The sequence below is a fragment of the Salminus brasiliensis genome, chromosome 10 (genome assembly GCF_030463535.1).
Source record: "Salminus brasiliensis chromosome 10, fSalBra1.hap2, whole genome shotgun sequence".
In the NCBI taxonomy this organism is placed as follows: Eukaryota; Metazoa; Chordata; class Actinopteri; order Characiformes; family Bryconidae; genus Salminus; species Salminus brasiliensis.
In genome coordinates, this window is record NC_132887.1 from 427,303 (window position 1) to 447,470 (window position 20,168).

The 20,168-nt window shown below is 47.5% G+C and overlaps 1 protein-coding gene across 1 annotated transcript in view; it reads right to left on the minus strand.

The window, feature by feature from the left end:
* smyd3 (SET and MYND domain containing 3) overlaps positions 1-19,872 on the minus strand; it is a 146,312-nt gene extending 126,440 nt beyond the window's left edge. Inside the window, exon 1 of the mRNA XM_072690219.1 lies at positions 19,670-19,872. Coding sequence (XP_072546320.1) covers positions 19,670-19,872 — 203 coding nt within the window. The remainder of the gene's footprint in view (positions 1-19,669) is intronic.
* Between the last annotated feature and the right edge of the window lie 296 nt (positions 19,873-20,168).

Consider the following 20,168-nt stretch of genomic DNA (forward strand, 5'->3'; position numbering starts at 1 on the left):
ATCCACCATTAACAGAAGGTCTCCAGTACAGCTTTTTAAACAGAGACAGATAAGGTGTTTATTAACGTCTTGTTCTGAATGAGATTTCAGGATTTACTCGTTACGGCCTTTCCTGGAACACACCTGCAGCTCTGCTGTGAGACAATCACTACTATTTCATTAATAGTTGTAATAAAGTATATTAAACCATTTGTTACCCTGTTACTAATTTCTGAGCATGAATTATTATCTAAATGGACATGTTATTACTGCATACTTCATGTGGCCTTTGATTGATTAGTGGCAGGTTTATTGTTTATTGAGTTTAGTGAGAGATTAATAATCCCTAAAACATCGAGAAGTGTTCAGCGTTCTAATGTGAGGTTCTATTCAGCACCAATTAGAGACTAAAAGTTCTAAATGTGTTTTTAATATTGAACTAATTAAATAGTAATATCTAACTGATTTTCCTCACAGATTCAGTCTGTGTTTGTAGTTCTTTGCTCAGTTCAGCAGTGTTTAAAAAGGGTCCAGCTGTGTAATGGACAGCACAGACTAAACAGCACTGATAAACTGCATAACAGGGTGGTAAATGGGTGTTTACTGTCTATTGTTAAAGCCAATAAAGTAATTATTAGTAATTATTAATTATTACATTACTGAAGCAGTGCTGGAAATGAGCAAACTGACCTGCTAATGCTTCTACCTGAGAGAGAGAGAGAGAGGGCAGGTATGCTCTCTGGGACACCTGGACACTGATGAATGGCTGTGACATCACTGAGGATCGAACCAGCAACCTCCTGAAGCCAGAGCCCCACTCCTGAGTTTTCCACTGTTAGATTCAGTAAATAAACAGTAACTGGGCACGTGTCTTCCGGACCTGGATGCACAAACCTTTATTTCATACCTGATCCATTAAAACATTCCAGGATCGGTTCTGATCCACTGCATCACTGATTCAGAGGCTTTCAGGGCTTTCACACGGACTGACCTTTCTGTGGGCTCTGAAGGCTCTCTGGTGGCTCTCTGAAGCACAGCGAGTCTCCAGCAAGTCTAAACAAGGTCCAGAACCAGCCCAGTAACGTAGATTTATGAAGTCCACTGAGGCTGCGCTGCTTCCTGCAGAACTCCTGCTGATGGCTTAAACACTCGCCTCTGAAACAGAACCTAAATCCAGCGTGGAGAGAAACGTCTGGAGATGAAACACTGCACCTCCACCTTTAATTCTCCACACAAAGGGGCCGTCACTAACAGAGGTTCCCACCAGAAGAACCGGAACCGTTGTAGGTAAGATAAATCAGAACTCTCAGCGCCGCCTCACTCGTCCGGGCTCCCCACCCGGTCAGAATGAAGGTGCTGTACAGGTTCTGTATAGCAGGTTCTTCAATGGTATAAACAGTGCAGCAACAACACAGGCCTTGAGCTCCGCCTGAGTACCTTAAAGGTTCTCCATGTTCACTCTCCGGGAGAAAGAGGAACCCTCTCCTAACTGAACTGCATTTAAAAAGAAAACTGAACTCAAGGTCTGGGGTGAGAGAGAAGAGAGGCAATGCAGCTTCATATACCATACATTCTTAAAAAAAGGGTTCTATATAGTTCTGAAAGGGTTCTTTGACTTGTATAACAGGAGTGGACAATGCTCCACAGCTCCTCAATGCTGGGGGGCTTTATACCCCTCTAGCCCACGCCTGGCATTAGGTACAGTGACCTTAGGGTCATGTGATCACAGCTGTATGTGAACACCTTGGTCAGACATATGCAGCTGTCCGGATACTTTTGGACATGTGTTGTATGTGGAGTAAATCTCGAGACGATAGTGTGCTTCATGAAGGAGAAAGGAGGTGTAGCTCTCTGCTGAAGGTCAGAGGAGCAGGTGTGGAGCAGGCCTGTCAGCACAGAGGCCGCGCCGTTCATCTGCATGTTTTACATGTTTGAGGATCATGAACCAACAATCAGTGGTGATTTACGGTCTTCTCCACCTTCTGCCTTCACTCTGAGGGAGGAGTAAATGAGGAGATTGATGTTCTCTCCTTCTGCTCAGAGTCTCCGGTTCTGCTTTACACTGAGAGAACATTCCACAACAACTCCTTAGAACACAGACCTGTGTACTCACACTAATACTGTAAGCTCAATCATCAATACCTGATCAACCACCTACCCCATCATCAATCCCTGATCAACCACCTAACGATCATCTACCCAATCATCAATACCCGATCAACCACCTAACGATCATCTACCCCATCATCAATACCCGATCAACCACCTAACGATCATCTACCCCATCATCAATACCCGATCAACCACCTAACGATCATCTACCCCATCATCAATACCCGATCAACCACTTAATGAACATTTACCTGATCATCAATACCCGATTAACCACCTTACGAATAATCAATCACCTAATGGTTACTCAATACCCGATCAATCACTTAATGAACATCTACCTGTTTATCTGAAGAACACCTACAGAGGAGAGGTTCTGGGGGCAAATGCAGCCGACCAGCCCAACATTTAGAGCTTCTGTAGTTCTGCACTGGAGCTACGAGGCTAATGTAGCTAACATACAGCTATAAAAAGGGGGGGGGGGTTCTTCAAGGGTTCTTTAGTGAAGTCAGTGACATTACATAGAACCATAACTCTAAGAATGATGTGAATGCTTCAGTGGTTCTTCGGAATGGTTCTCATACAGTCAGAGGGTCTCGGAGGGGCACCCTTCTATTCAAGAGTGTCCAGTTGAGCCAAATGTTCTCATCAGGAACCGTAATCAGCTTCATTACAAAAGCGGTTCTTTGAAGGTTCCTAATTATTGTTAAACGGTTTTGGAGCCTTTTATACAGAACCAAACGTTTTACAAAGAACCCTTCATCAGTACTACACAGAGCCCGTTTAGTCAAGTGTGCAGTCACATAATGGTTCCATGAGTGCGGTCTTTACTGAAGAACCCGTTTTTAATGGGGTAGTTCAAAGAACACTTCCTCTTGTTTGTTCTTTAAAAAGCTTTCTAATAAGCTACGAGTCAAAGAACCCTTATTCTGTAATCTAGAGAACCCTTTGGGGTTGAGGGTGCTAGGGTGTTGCTTAGGTGTTATCAGGTGGTTACTATGATATACCAAGTGGTTGCTAGGAAGGTTGCTAAGGTACATCTAATGGTTGCTATGGTATTTTAGGTTGTTGCTCAGATGTTAATGATGAGGAGCTATGATGTGTTTCCTGGTGGTTGCCAAGGTAAACCATTCAGTTAATGATCTAAAGGTTTCAGAAGTGGGCTTGGGACTGGAAGGTCACCGGTTCGATCACCTGGACCAGCACAAAGTGCACAGCTGTGACAGGTTTAGCAGTTAGCATTAGCAGATGAGGAAGGCTGTCCTGGGCTTCACCCTCCCAGCACTGATAGCACTGATAGCATGTGATGGGGTTGTTCTAGACTGGGGAGGGACTGGAAATGACTAAAGCTACATAACCGTTACCAGCGCCCCCTTGTGGAGCATCGTCAGCCTGCTGAATGTGAGTGAGCTAAAACACAGGGATATGAGGCTCTTTCTGAGTGGTGAGATACCTAGCCTGAGAGGGCTGCTGTCTGTTATAACCCTGCTGCCCATCTCCTGTGTGTGTGTAGATCACAGACCCTGTGTGTGTGTGTGTGTGTGTGTGTGTGTGTGTGTATCAGAGAGAGAGTGTCTCAGAGAGAGAGTCCCTGAGGACGGCTGAGGTGAAAACCCAAATCAAAGCTGAAGGCTCTGTGAAAAACACATCGATCAATAACAGTCCAGAGTTTCTGCCCTTAACACAGGCCTTAACACACACACACACACACACACACACACACACACACACACACACACACACACACACACCTCCGCTCACTCTTCAGGCGGACACACTGTCGGGGACGTGGTTGGGACAGAAGTGTGTAGAAGCTCGTCACTAATGAGAGAACTCACTTCTAAGGTCACTGTTAAAAGTTACCCTCAGGTTTCTGACAGAGCTCGGACTCTTCCTCCACACTCCACACCCACGAGGAGTCCTCCTCAGCCAATCTGCATGATTTACACCCATCAGAACATTACAGCCACTGCAGCTGAAGTAGAGAACACTGATGATCTGGGTCCGGCGGCTCCTGTTAGGAGTGTGAGTGGACAGTCAGTTCTTGAAGATGTTGAAGGAGGAAAAATGGACAAGCGTAAGAATCTGAGACACTTTGACAAGAACCAGACTGTGATGTTCTAGATAATGACTGGGTCAGAACATCTCCAGAACATCAGGCAGGTCTTGTGGGGTGGTTCTGATATGTAGTGGTCAGTATCTACCAACAGTGCTGCAAAGAAGGACAACCGGTGAACTGGCGCAGGGTCATGAGCACCCAAGCCTCTCACTGATGCTCATGGAGGCCCCGCCCACCTCACAACTTACAGGACTTAAAGGATCTGCTGCTAACGTTACTCTTGGTGTCAGAGACCACAGCAGGACACCTTCTGAGGTGTAGAGTGCGTTTTGGCAGCACACAGTGGACCTGCACAATATTAGGCAGGTTTTAATGTTCTGGTGTATGCCCTCATATCCTCATTACAGCCGTGGCGTTTAGAAAGGTACGAGGCGATGAGGAACCCAGCTCTGGTTCCGTCGTTTCTGCTGCTCTTCTTCAGGTCACTCTCAGGTCACTCCATATCTAAAGCTCTGCAATTACACCACTCAAACACTGAGCCCATTCCACCCCACAGCACTGCAGCTCAGATTAGCTCGGCCTACAGCCCCGCTCTATCTGCCCGCAGCAGCGTGGACACAGACCCGCTCCACTGACCCTCACGCACGGACAGAATAAGGGAAATAGGACCAAAAAATAATAACCCTGCTGGTGGTTCCTCTGATATACCAAGCAGTTGCAAGAGAGATTGCTAAGGTAGTTCTAATGGTTGCTATGGTGTTCTAGATGGTTGCTATTTTCAGGTAGTATTTATTGTGAGGAGTGTGATGAGTTAAGCAGCTAATTAAAATAAATCTACTCCCTGAACTGGAACTGCACTGACACTGACTTTAATACACTACAGGAAGCGTAGGGGGCACTCTATAATGCTCTATAATGTTCATATGATCCACACACTCATTCTGACAGACTGTAATACACTACAGGCAGCGTAGGGGGCGCTCTATAATGCTCTATAATGTTCATATGATCCACACGCTCATTCTGACAGACTGTAATACACTACAGGAAGCGTAGGGGGCGCTCTATAATGCTCTATAATGTTCATATGATCCACACACTCATTCTGACAGACTGTAATACACTACAGGAAGCGTAGGGGGCGCTCTATAATGCTCTATAATGTTCATATGATCCACACGCTCATTCTGACAGACTGTAATACACTACAGGAAGCGTAGGGGGCGCTCTATAATGCTCTATAATGTTCATATGATCCACACGCTCATTCTGACAGACTGTAATACACTACAGGAAGCGTAGGGGGCGCTCTATAATGCTCTATAATGTTCATATGATCCACACATTCATTCTGACAGACTGTAATACACTACAGGCAGCGTAGGGGGCGCTCTATAATGCTCTTTAATGATCATAAGATACACACTTATTCTGACAGACTGTAATACACTACAGGAAGCGTAGGGGGCGCTCTATAATGCTATATAGAAAAAAGAAAAGTATGTGAAATAGTAAAATGAAAGCTCCTCCCTCAGCCTCTCCTCTTACTCCATATTTCCATATATCGCTTCGACAGCTCTGATATGCTAATTAGTTGTGCACTAGACCGTTAGCATGCAAGCTAATGAAACACACACACACACACACACACACACACACACACACAAAATGGCAGGGCATCAGAAATCAGGCCTCACTCCGACTCCTGCTCTTAATTGGATGTGTGTGAATGCGTACATGACATGATTTTATAATCAGACATAAGAGGTAATTGCATGTAAATTAGACCCCCCCCCATCCTCCCCCCCAAACACTACAGTCTCACATCTCAGCACATCTCCAACCTCCTCAAACACCAGCGAGAGCACACAAACACACACACACACACACAAACACAAACACAAACACATAGCTGATCTTAAACGTGCAGGAGGGAAATCCACTGCTCAGAAAAAGGAAACGACACACACACACACACACACACACACACACACACACACACACACAGGCCGTGTTCAGTGTGTGGGACTGTACACCTCCTGGTGCAGAGTGCTGGTCAGGTTCAGTTCATTACTGGACTGAATCAATAGGTGTGTGTAGAGAGCAGAGGGAGCGGCTCGTAAAGGACTCTGCTGCAGTCGGCTGCAGTCTGTAGCTGCTGGGTTTATTATTTACTGAAGCCGTTAGTGTTTTAATGGTTTCCTCCAGTGCCCTGCTAATGGTTTTACAGCCGTTAACCCTTAAAACTCCAGAAATCACGGCATGTTTATTAGTGTCGTCAGAGGTAATTAAGAGAGTTCCGCCTTGGACTCATCCAGAGCTGCTGACCAACAGAGTAATTATTATTCACAAGTTACGACACATAATAACTCGATTAATCGTGGCTGACTACACAAAATCAGATCAATCACAATAAGGAGATTATTCACACCTGACCGCACAAAACAACGTGATCAACCATGATTAACTACTAACTGGGCTGATTAATCGACTACACAGGAAATCATTAAGTGATTGATTATGTAATATAATGAAGTGCAGAACACTGACTGTACACAAATGACTGACATCCAAAGAAACACAACTCACAACCTCCTGAGACGCGTACTGTGATTTATCACATCTCACTAAACCAGTAACACCAGTGACACCAGTTAACTGCACAGGCTCTGTATGTGTGTGTGTGTGTGTGTGTGTGTGTGTGTGTGTGTATGTGTGTGTGTGCTGTCATTTTGTGGATGTAATTATTTGTGCTGCTGCTGGATATAGGGGCTGCTAGAAGTGTGGTGTGTGTGTGTGCGTGTGTGTGTGTGTGTGTGTGTGTGTGTGAGAGAGAGAGAGAGAGAGCTGAAAGTGGTGTTTTCGAGGAAATGAGAGCAGATGAAAGGGGAGGGTAATTACTGCTCTGATCTCTGGAACTGTGTTTATTTAGAATCAGCTCTAATGACCCACAGTTTAAACATCAAACAGACCATTAGAGGCTCCGCCCCAAACACAGCCTGCGTCCACCAACCACAAACAAACAAACAAACAAACAAACATTACTGCGTCTCTCTGCTGAGTGGGTGTGTGTGTGTGTGTGTGTGTGTGTGTGTGTTTTATCTTTTAGCTCTCCTCAGTTTGATCAGTTAAACAGTTCAAACCTTCACACTTTACTGAAACACCAGAGTGTACGACCCGCACCACACACCGGATCAACACACACACACACCGGATCAACACACACACACACACACACACACACACACACACACACACAGAGAGAGACACTATACAAGCAGACAGATGTATTAACAAACAGACAGACAGACAGAGACAGGCGTATAAGCAGACAAGCAGACAGACAGATGTATAAGCAGACAGACAGACAGAGACAGACATAAGCAGACAGACAGACAGAGACAGACGTATAAGCAGACAGACAGACAGAGACAGACGTATAAGCAGACAGACAGACAGAGACAGACATAAGCAGACAGACAGACAGAGACAGATGTATAAGCAGACAGACAGACAGAGACAGATGTATAAGCAGGCAGACAGATGTATAAGCAGGCAGACAGACAGACAGACGTATAAGCAGACAGACAGACAGATGTATAAGCAGACAGACAGACAGACGTATAAGCAGACAGACAGACAGAGACAGACGTATAAGCAGACAGACAGACAGAGACAGACGTATAAGCAGACAGACAGACAGACAGATGTATAAGCAGACAGACAGACAGACAGATGTATAAGCAGGCAGACAGATGTATAAGCAGGCAGACAGACAGACAGACGTATAAGCAGACAGACAGACAGATGTATAAGCAGACAGACAGACAGACGTATAAGCAGACAGACAGACATATAAGCAGACAGACAGACGTATAAGCAGACAGACAGACAGAGACAGATGTATAAGCAGACAGACAGACAGAGACAGATGTATAAGCAGACAGACAGACAGACAGATGTATAAGCAGACAGACAGACAGACGTATAAACAGACAGACAGACAGAGACAGACGTATAAGCAGACAGACAGACGTATAAGCAGGCAGACAGACAGACAGACGTATAAGCAGACAGACAGACAGACAGACGTATAAGCAGACAGACAGACAGACAGATGTATAAACAGACAGACAGACAGACATATAAGCAGACAGACAGACAGAGACAGATGTATAAGCAGACAGACAGACGTATAAGCAGACAGACAGACATATAAGCAGACAGACAGACAGAGACAGACGTATAAGCAGACAGACAGACAGAGACAGACGTATAAGCAGACAGACAGACAGACAGACGTATAAGCAGACAGACAGACAGACAGACAGATGTATAAGCAGACAGACAGACAGACATATAAGCAGACAGACAGACATATAAGCAGACAGACAGAGACAGACGTATAAGCAGACAGACAGACAGAGACAGATGTATAAGCAGACAGACAGACGTATAAGCAGACAGACAGACATATAAGCAGACAGACAGACAGAGACAGACGTATAAGCAGACAGACAGACAGAGACAGATGTATAAGCAGACAGACAGACGTATAAGCAGGCAGACAGACAGACAGACGTATAAGCAGACAGACAGACAGACAGATGTATAAGCAGACAGACAGATGTATAAGCAGACAGACAGACAGACAGATGTATAAGCAGACAGACAGATGTATAAGCAGGCAGACAGATGTATAAGCAGACAGACAGACAGATGTATAAGCAGACAGACAGACAGACAGACAGATAGATGTATAAGCAGACAGACAGACAGATAGATGTATAAGCAGAAAGAGACAGATGTATAAGCAGGCAGACAGATGTATAAGCAGGCAGACAGACAGACAGATGCATAGGCAGACAGACAGACAGATGCATAAGCAGACAGACAGACAGTGTGTACGGGAGCTCTGCCGGTGTGTGTTCAGCAGTAGCGTTAGCTGCAGAGTTGGGAGGGTGGTCAGTGCTGGGCTGGTTTCACCTCTTTAAGGTCGTTACAGGCGCTGTGTGATATTCCCATCTACTTCCTCCACCTGAGGCAGTGTGTGAGTGTGTGTGTGTGTGTGTGTGTGAGAGAGAGAGAGAGAGAGAGAGAGAGAGAGAGAGCCTCGTGAAGTGTGAAGAACTCCTCTCTGAAAGAACCCTGTGGTCAGAACTCACTGCAGCACTTTTTCTATTTATTGTGGAATTTCCTTCAGTGATGATCAGACGTCTGATTACAGACCTTATAACACTGTCTGATGATCAGAGCAAACGCGCTCCAGAACTGGACCATTGAGATGAGCTGTCAGGGCGACCAGACCGGCTTCAGCCTCTGCGCTGTTTAACCATGTGTCCCGAGGGCCAGAACCGGCCCGATAAGGGTTCTAATCCAGCCCACAAAGGAATTCTGATGTTCTGACGGCGTGGTGATGTGAACTCCACATGTTCACGGTTATTAAAGCTGCTGCAGAGCGGTGAGCTGTGTGTATCAGGTGATGGTGGAATACTGAAGGTTCAGTAGATGGAAGTGAGAAACCGTGAAGCTCAAACTCTGCTGTTCCTCCTTCAGAAGAACCTCCAGCAGAACCAGAACAGAGCTGGAAAACGGGGCGATTCCAAAACCCTAAAACTGTTACATCCCAGTCTGGACTTGGTATATTTACATAAACCCCGCCCACTCGAGAAAGCTCTAGTCAAAGCTGGAGAAATGGTAAAGTGCGACGGCGACTTCGGGAGAATATGGTGGTGTTGATACTGGAGAGCAGCTCTTCACCTCCAGACTCGGCTGGTTATGGGAACCAGACCTCAGACTGGGGGTCTTCCTGGGCCAGTGTCTGCAGGAGGGGGACTCAAATTCAGCATACGATGAAGCGAAAGTCAGGGGAGCAAATTGGGATCTGTGCTAGGCCAAAATCTAATGCTACCAATGCTAGCTAGCGCCGTCTCAATTGTCTGCTCCCTCCAGAACTCCACCAGGAGCTCTGGATTACTGTTTTACTGGTAAGACTGAAGGAGGACAAACCCGGGGAAGCGAGTGGGGGGCTAGGCTAAAAGCTAACTGGCTTCAGTCTCTTCAGCTTGCTAACAGCACATCTCGCTGAGAGCACACAGCGGGAGGACAGCAGCACCATCCAGGAGGAGCTGGGAAAACTAGGCTATAATAAGGGGGTTCTGTGGGGGCTGTAAACCAGCCAATCAGAGCAGAGCTTTGTTTGTTTTTTATTCTGGGGTAGAGTAACAGGGTGGTAAACAGATCAAATCTGAGCCTTTAACACCCCGAATCACACACTCACTGCTGCTACATCAAACACCTGAACACTGAAATACCTCCAACCTCTAACCGCTCCTTCAACCCCGTCACGCTTTCACTAATCAGAGGATTTTACTGAAAGACTTTCTGCAGTATTTCCCTCCCTCTCTTCCACCTCAGCAGAACTGGGTCTGGTACATAGCAGCAGGGCGGCTCAGGGCTGGAGTTTCAGACTCACCTGTTATTTAGCTTAGCGCTTTTCCACCCGACCGTCCTGTAGGGGACACTTACAGAACACGACCCGGGACATAAAATATTAGATTTGGAAAAAGGTTATTTTAGCCAAAACTCTCCGAGTCGGAGGCCCGGGGGACCCGGTGTGTCTCGCTGAACGTCCCCGGGCAGGAAAAGCATCTGGTGGCTCCTGCAGAGCTGCTGCACTGGCCTGGCTGCGTCTGCCCGGTGTGGGGAAGTGATCAAAAGATGGCTGTAATCATCCTCCGGGTTGCGCTGCGGGTAAGCCGACCTCCAAATGAAGCCCTCTGTGGTCTCAGAGCCCCCGAACAGCCTTCAGAAGCGCTGACTCCTCAGATCACGGAGCTCCATTTGTGGAAGATGTGTGTATCGTCTCGTCTCACGACTGAGGAAGGGGGATGATCAGCGCCCCTGCAGTCGGAGGGCCCAGGCGGACAGGCCCGGCAGTGAGACTGGTAGAACCGTCTGAGACTGCACTGGACAGTGTGAAATCATGGGGCAGAGCTGCTACGACAACCAGGACCACCTCACTATCATACATGTGTGTGCTTCACCCGCTGGTTCGCTTTCTCATGCCAAATTAGGGCAGCTTGAAACTACAGCTGTGGGTGGAAACAGTGAAATGTGGGGTGAGTTATTTTTGAGGTAAAGTGAAAGTGATGATCTTATGAGTGAATACTGATTCTGGTGCTGAATACCTGGCAACCAACAAGATCTCATAAGCTTTGTACATATACGACTACATTTTTGGAGCTCCCATCCACTGGTGGCGCTGTTTAGTCAAATACACACAACCTGTCTGCCACGTACTCAAACACATCTCTACATTCATGCTGCTTTTCTCCATTCTGGAGCTTCTAACAATGGAATGAATGAACGGAAACTCAAACGCTAAGAATGTCACTCTCTACTATGGTCAGGGTCAGGTCAGTAATTTGTGCATATGTACAAGGGTTGACCATATTTACTACACACTACACAACAAGAATGAGTGTGTGGATCATATGATCATTATAGAGCGTTATAGAGCGCCCCCTACGCCTCATGTAGTGTATTACAGTCTATCAGAATGAGCGTGTGGGTCATATGAACATTATAGAGCGCCCCCTACGCTTCCTGTAGTGTATTACAGTCTGTCAGAATGAGCGTGTGGATCATATGATCATTATAGAGCATTATAGAGCGCCCCCTACGCTACCTGTAGTGTATTACAGTCTGTCAGAATGAGCATGTGGATCATATGATCATTATAGAGCATTATAGAGCGCCCCCTACGCTTCCTGTAGTGTATCACAGTCTGTCAGAGTGAGCGTGTGGATCATATGAACATTATAGAGCATTACAGAGCGCCCCCTACGCTTCCTGTAGTGTATTACAGTCTGTCAGAATGAGGGTGTGGATCATATGAACATTATAGAGCATTATAGAGCGCCCCCTACACTTCCTGTAGTGTATTACAGTCTGTCAGAATGAGCGTGTGGATCATATGATCATTATAGAGCATTATAGAGCGCCCCCTACGCCTCATGTAGTGTATTACAGTCTGTCAGAATGAGAGTGTGGATCATATGATCATTATAGAGCATTATAGAGCGCCCCCTACGCATCCTGTAGTGTAGTACAGTCTGTCAGAGTGAGCGTGTGGATCATATGGGTGTTATAAAGAGGATATTATATGCGCTGTTGGTCTCAGTATGATATCAGAGCTGCACTGACAGTTTAATCTGAAGCGTAAGAGAATCAGTTTACAGCTCTGATTCCTACAGTTCCCCATCAGCCTTTGTCTTCTACTGCCAGAGAACAATGATGGGACTTGTAAAGCTGATATGACCTAATCTTCCCCAGAACTGTAACAGTGTGTGTGTGTGTGTGTGTGTGTGTGTGTACAGAGGGGGGAAAGGTTCATAAAGCCACCTCAAAGCTCTGAGTAATTAATTCCTGTTGCATGCTGGGGTGCGCTGATAATTATTCGGCGTGTTTCTGACTCCGCCACGCCTCAGCAGATTTCTCATTTCCAGGATTAGTGGCTATCGGCTCTTCTCGCTCGCCCCCCTCGCTCTCTCCAGGCCACGACACGTCTGATTTGGTTTATTGCTGCTTTAATCCCTGAAGCCTGGCTAATTTGAGCCGGCCCGCAGGAAAGGCCGGAGCGAAGGCATTCTTTTGAACTCCTGACCACGAGCTCGGCCGGCCTGCGTGGGTGAAGAGCAGCAGCTTCCATCCATCACAGGCTGGAGGAGGCCCTGGTGTCTCCTTCCAGAGCTCAGCGCAGAGCTGCATGCAGAACAGAGGAGCGCTGGCTTTTTAATAGCGGAGCTGTCGGGCCGTGCAGGACAGAGGTGTGTGTGAGGGATATCTGTTTCAGAAGAGTACAGGGTGAGCTGGAGCAGACTGTTGCCTCTGTGTGTGTGTGTGTGTGTGTGTGTATGTGTGTGTGTGTGTGTGTGTGTGTGCGCAGGACCAGGTGTTTTCTGCTTCACTAAAAGCTGATGTAGCTCAGAGCTCAGCGGTTGACAGATCCCCTGGTAGAGCTGTGCGCTGCTAATTTGCTTCATTTAAACCCATTTCTCCTTTTCCTAATCACGCTCACGCTCTCAGACGTTGTCTGCAGGAAAGGAAAATCGTGATTATAGAGCTAAAATAACTGGATTATCAGAATTGAAATATTCATCCTTTACTTTCTTTTCTATTATTTTTCTGCCAGATTTTGCTGATTATCTCGTCCGGCAGTTTTGAAGATATCGACACCTTTCCAGCTCCAGACTGCTGGGTCTGATCTCCACGGCTTGTGTTCAGCAGATTGATCAGACTTCGTTTCCACAGCTAATTGTTTAGTGGATTTCCCCTCAGGAATGAGGGAGGTTTGCGCACTCCTCTCCCGACCTCAGATACAAATACACTCGCAACACCCAGCCCACCCCAGCACCTGCTTGGCAAGACCTAAGCAACAACCGGAGGCACCGTAGTAGCCATGTGGGACACAATAACCACTGCCAAGCAACCATCAGGAAACACCATAGCAACCACCTACTAACTACCTAGCCACCCCATAGCAACCACCTGGTAGAGTGGCCAACACCTTAGCAACTAGTTAGGTAGTGAGAACCACTTACACTATGCAAGCACTCTACACTAGTTCACCTCACCAATTATTACGCAATTATTACCATCGACGATACGAGGAGAGAGGGTTCTGACGCTCGGCCAATCAGATGAGTTCTGCCTCGTGGGGAAGCAGAGTGCTGAAACAGTGGGGTTTGTTCATTTCTGTAGGTTTAAACATTATTATATTCCAGTTCCAGTGTCTGATAATTCTTAATGATCAAAAGCTCATTGATTTTTAAAAAGCTGTAATTGCATTATTATACTATTGTTATTATTATAATTAGTAGTAGTATTATTATATTAATGCCATAAATCTCCATATTGTTTATTGCAATTTCTTGAAAAAAAAAAAAAAAAAAAACAGTTCTCATGACAGGCCTAGTCATTAATATGCATTAGCTCATTATTGGGTGGACTTGATTGGCTGCTATTGAAGACATGTACAAATACAGCATGGGTAACTGTAGTTGCCATGGTGACCATATGAACAGGACTTACACTGTGCCCTAGCGTCATTACCACACACAGAGCTTTACCCATCTGTCCCCCCTCTACTCCACCTGTCTCTAAAATTATACATTATATTTCATTACCAAGAGTCCAACACACACACACACACACACACACACACACACACACACACAAAATCTGCCTTAATTGTTTACACTGGAAGTTGGTGGCGGAGCCGTGGATCACCCAGACTTCACCCAATAATGTGAAGATAACTCCCCTCCTGTAGAGACGAGCCGTAATGAGCACGACTGTTAATAACACCCTAAAGGGGTTTCCAATAAAGTGGCCAGTAAGTGGAAGCACAGGGTAGGGGTTTCTAATAAAGTGGCCAGTGAGTGGAAGCACAGGGTAGGGGTTTCTAATAAAGTGGCCAGTGAGTGGAAGCACAGGGTAGGGGTTTCTAATAAAGTGGCCAGTGAGTGGAAGCACAGGGTAGGGGTTTCTAATAAAGTGGCCAGTGAGTGGAAGCACAGGGTAGGGGTTTCTAATAAAGTGGCCAGTGAGTGGAAGCACAAGGTAGGGTTTCCAATAAAGTGGCCAGTGAGTGGAAGCACAGGCTAGGTGTTTCTAATGAAGTGGCAAGGCAGCTAAAGGTAAAGCAGCCGGAACCATTATACTGTGTGTGTGTGTGTGTGTGTGTGTATGTGTGTGTGTGTGTGTGTAATAGCAGCTGAAAGCTTTAGTTCAGCATCAGCGCACAGGGGAATCAGAACCTCCAGACTGAGGGTAATGAGAGCAACTCGGAGGAGTCTGTGGTCAGTAAACACACAAACAGACAAAGAGGTCAAACCAACAAACAAGGTCCTCTCCAGAACTGACCTGAGGAATGGATCAGCGAGGCCACACCAAGACGCTCATCAACACTGCAGACACTAATCTCGGGTCTGACCGCTCTGATCTCTGAGCTGCAGTTCACATTCCCCCAAATTCAGCTGTTTTTATTATTAATAATTAACCTGGTTTTTCCTATTATTACATTTCCAGATTTATCAGATTTACTGAATTTTAGCTACCACTTAACAAGATCATAGCAACTGGGATACCATGGCAACCACTTACCAACACCAAAACAACCACTTGGGATACTATACCAAAAAACCTAGCAACCACTCTGTAGCAACCCCCTACAGTACCACAGCCACAGCAATTAAGCCTGTAGGAAAGTCGGGGGAATGCTAACAGAATTTTACACTCTTTATATGAAAGATCTTTTTAATATTCAGTCATTTTCAGTCTAGTTCACCCATCACTCTCCCTCCAGTTCAGAGCTCAGAGTTCTTCACAGTACAGCTATTCACCATTAGGGGGTGCTGTTAGCACTCAGTTTTCTGTGCTTCATTGTAAGGCAGGAACCTGGCATGAAGCCACGTCAGCAGAATCAGGTGACTTCACAGTTTCTTGATCATCTTGGGAGGATCTGAGGTAAAATAGCTGAAACGCCCAATTAAACCCTGCTGCACCAGAACCTGAAGAAACGGTCCCGACCCAGACCGAAGAAAGGCCGAAGAGCAGCGCTGGTGTTTAGGATACCACCAGCTTATCCAATCGGTCGGCTCGCTGACCCACAAGCCTGTACTGTAGGGCGGGAGGGTACGACGGACGCAACGGTGACGACTTGTTCAAATTCCTGTTCCACCTTAAATAACCGTAGCAGTAACTGCTGCACCATTTAAGGTGGAACTTCAGCTTCACGTGCCGGACACTGAAGCACAGCCGAACTGAAGTGAAGGGACGCGTTCTCCAAATCGACGCCTGCAGTGAGGGGTGTTACTCAGATGGAATCATTCGTTATGGTCAGAGATCTCCAAATCCTGTGCATTAGATGTTCACGTCCAAAACCATTCTCCAGCCCAGAGTTCTGCTGATGTTCTCCACACTCTGTAAACTACAGGGTTCTGCTAATCATCACCGTCCTTCATTAAACACAAGGAAAACGTGATTCCCTTCTACGAACTGGAGCAGACTGATGGCATAACCAGCTCCTCCTATCTGAGAGGGACTGCTGCAGGACTGGACACTCTCCTTATTACAGCTCACAGTTAGGGATGGTCTTCCTGTGGCCTTTCCTTTCATCTGCAGAGCTTTCCCAGGTGAGCGCATGCTGCTGACGGAACACGGCACGAGCCAAGAGAGCAGCAGGATGGAGGAGGACACCGCGTACAGCTCCCTCTCTCTCCCCCGGTCTCTCTCTCTCTCTCTCTCTCTCTCTCTCTCTCTCGCGCACTTTCTCTCAAGGCTACACTTGGAAAAACTTGCGTAGGAGGCAGTAATGACATACCTGAAAAACGATGAACAGCCTCCCAATCTGCCAGACTGAGGAAAGCAGATGGCAGCTCAACCCTCAGCAGGGAATCAGCGGCCAAAGCTCAGGATCCTTCAGACTCAGGACAGATTCCCCCAAAACCTGCAGAGAGCCAGTCTGCACGACCTCACCCTCACACAGACGGACTCTCTGTCCGCGGTCCTGTCCGACCCAGTCACCATTCTGTCTTACCCCGACCGCAGCCCGACTACACTCTGTCCGAGCCCGACTGCAGCCCGACACCACTCTGTCCGAGCCCGACCGCAGCCCGACTCCACTCTGTCCGAGCCCGACTCCACTCTGTCCGAGCCCGACCGCAGCCCGACACCACTCTGTCCGAGCCCGACCGCAGCCCGACTACACTCTGTCCGAGCCCGACTCCACTCTGTCCGAGCCCGACCGCAGCCCGACCACACTCTGTCCGAGCCCGACTCCACTCTGTCCGAGCCCGACTCCACTCTGTCCGAGCCCGACCGCAGCCCGACCACACTCTGTCCGAGCCCGACCGCAGCCCGACCACACTCTGTCCGAGCCCGACCGCAGCCCGACTCCACTCTGTCCGAGCCCGACTCCACTCTGTCCGAGCCCGACCGCAGCCCGACCACACTCTGTCCGAGCCCGACTCCACTCTCTTTCTCTGCAGCTGTTCAGTGTCTGTTCAGGAAGATGTTTAATTCATTAGACTCCGCTTCTCTCGCTAAGCCGTTTCTTTGTCTTTGGAGAATCTGTAATATTATTCTAATCTGCTGCCAGAAGAATTTACATATTCAGCCTGAAACGTTTCCAGAAGCAGAAGTTTCTTCATGAAGGAGATTTGGCTCAAATCCAGAGCTGCGTTGCGATCGCGCCCGTTTCTCCTTCTCGGGGTTAGAATGAGGCTGGGTGCCCTTCGCTTACCGTGTATATACACTGACCTGCCCACCCTCTGTGCCCACCCTCTGTGCCCACCGCCATAGGACCACCACTGCCCACTGAGAGTGCTGTAGGTATTTCAGATATCTGAACAACATGGGCACTCTCAGTAGGCAGTGGTGGTCCTATGGTGGTCTCTTTCTGTTGACGTGCACTTGTACGATAGGTGTTTCTGATAAATCGGCCAGTGAATGTACCCTAGTGCAGGTTTACATTAAAGTGCTCTCCATCCTTACCCACACCCACCTCCATCTCCATCCTTACCCGCACCCACCTCCATCTCCATCCTTACCCGCACCCACCTCCATCTCCATCCTTACCCACACCCACCTCCATCTCCATCCTTACCCACACCCACCTCCATTTTCATCCTTACCCACACCCACCTCCATCTCCATCCTTACCCACACCCACCTCTATCCTTACCCGCACCCACCTCCATCTCCATCCTTACCCACACCCACCTCCATTTTCATCCTTACCCGCACCCACCTCCATCTCCATCCTTACCCACACCCACCTCCATTTTCATCCTTACCCGCACCCACCTCCATCCTTACCCGCACCCACCTCCATCTCCATCCTTACCCACACCCACCTCCATTTTCATCCTTACCCACACCCACCTCCATTTTCATCCTTACCCACACCCACCTCCATCTCCATCCTTACCCACCTCTATCTCCATCCTTACCCACACCCACCTCCATCTCCATCCTTACCCACACCCACCTCCATCTCCATCCTTACCCACCTCCATCTCCATCCTTACCCACACCCACCTCCATCTCCATCCTTACCCACACCCACCTCCATTTTCATCCTTACCCACACCCACCTCCATTTTCATCCTTACCCGCACCCACCTCCATCTCCATCCTTACCCTCACCCACCTCCATCTCCATCCTTACCCACACTCACCTCCATCTCCATCCTTACCCACACCCACCTCCATTTTCATCCTTACCCACACCCACCTCCATCTCCATCCTTACCCACACCCACCTCCATTTTCATCCTTACCCACACCCACCTCCATCTCCATCCTTACCCACACTCACCTCCATCTCCATCCTTACCCACACCCACCTCCATCTATACTCGTATCGATCCTTGTATCTATTCACACCTTCATACCCACGTCCTCACCCCCATCCACCTTTTCATTCTGTTCGAACCGCTGTAGTACTGTACTGATGGGTTGTACAGCACCAGAATGGAAACCTAAAATACCGGTTCTGCTCAGAGAGAACCGAGTCCGAGTCCTGGCATGCCTCGAAAATAGATCCAGAAACACCCCCTCCCCAAAAAACCCCGGCCTTCACCCTGCTGTACGAGCTCTGAACCACAACCACGCCTCACTAACACGGAGGCTGGAGCACACAGCAGCACAGAGCAACAGCACCACCCTGTGGCCACAGTGCAGAACCACATCAGACACGGAGAGATAGTGGCCAGCACAGGGGAGGTGTTTCTGATAAAGTGGCCAGCGAGCAAGAGGGTAGGTGTTTCTAATAAAGTGGCCAGTGCTGAGAAGAAGAGGGTAGGTGTTTCTGATAAAGTGGCCAGTGACAGGAAGAAGAGGGTAGGTGTTTCTAATAAAGTGGCCAGTGCTGAGAAGAAGAGGGTAGGTGTTTCTAATAAAGTGGCCAGTGCTGAGAAGAAGAGGGTAGGTGTTTCTAATAAAGTGGCCAGTGCTGAGAAGAAGAGGGTAGGTGTTTCTAATAAAGTGGCCAGTGCTGAGAAGAAGAAGAGGGTAGGTGTTTCTAATAAAGTGGCCAGTGCTGAGAAGAAGAGGGTAGGTGTTTCTAATAAAGTGGCCAGTGATGAGAAGAAGAGGGTAGGTGTTTCTAATAAAGTGGCCAGTGATGAGAAGAAGAAGAGGGTAGGTGTTTCTAATAAAGTGGCCAGTGATGAGAAGAAGAAGAAGAGGGTAGGTGTTTCTAATAAAGTGGCCAGTGCTGAGAAGAAGAGGGTAGGTGTTTCTAATAAAGTGGCCAGTGCTGAGAAGAAGAGGGTAGGTGTTTCTAATAAAGTGGCCAGTGCTGAGAAGAAGAGGGTAGGTGTTTCTAATAAAGTGGCCAGTGCTGAGAAGAAGAGGGTAGGTGTTTCTAATAAAGTGGCCAATACAGTAAACAGTGGTGATGTTCCTCCAGCAGGGGGCGCTGAGTGATTGTGTATGTAATCAACTCACGTGCGGACGCAGTTGTGGCACGCGGACTGCAGGAAGTTCCGCGCGATGCAGAATGCAAAGGGCTCGCAGCTCCTACGATCTTTGGCATCACCTCCTTTGATCTCTTTGACCTGTATCACCGCTCCTGCTTTGATCTCACCGACCGCGCGCAGGCCGTTTCCCGCCCGTGCGCTTATGAACCTCTCTGCGCACGCCGCCATCATCACCCCCAACAGCAGAGACACTGAGCAGAGCAGGACTTCAGAATAAAAGACCCTCACCAGTCCCCCCACAGGCCACTGACCCGGGCATTAGCGGATCAGATCTGTCCATCAGAACAGCACACTTTTAATATCCTCAGTATCTTCACACAATACACTTTACATTAAGATTTATTATTTTTATTCATCATCGCTAGTCCTTCATTTGAAGTATTAAAAACACTGAATATCAATACTTTTATTATACTTAATAAACAAATAATTAATAAAACATCTCTTCTGATAAAACACATCAATAC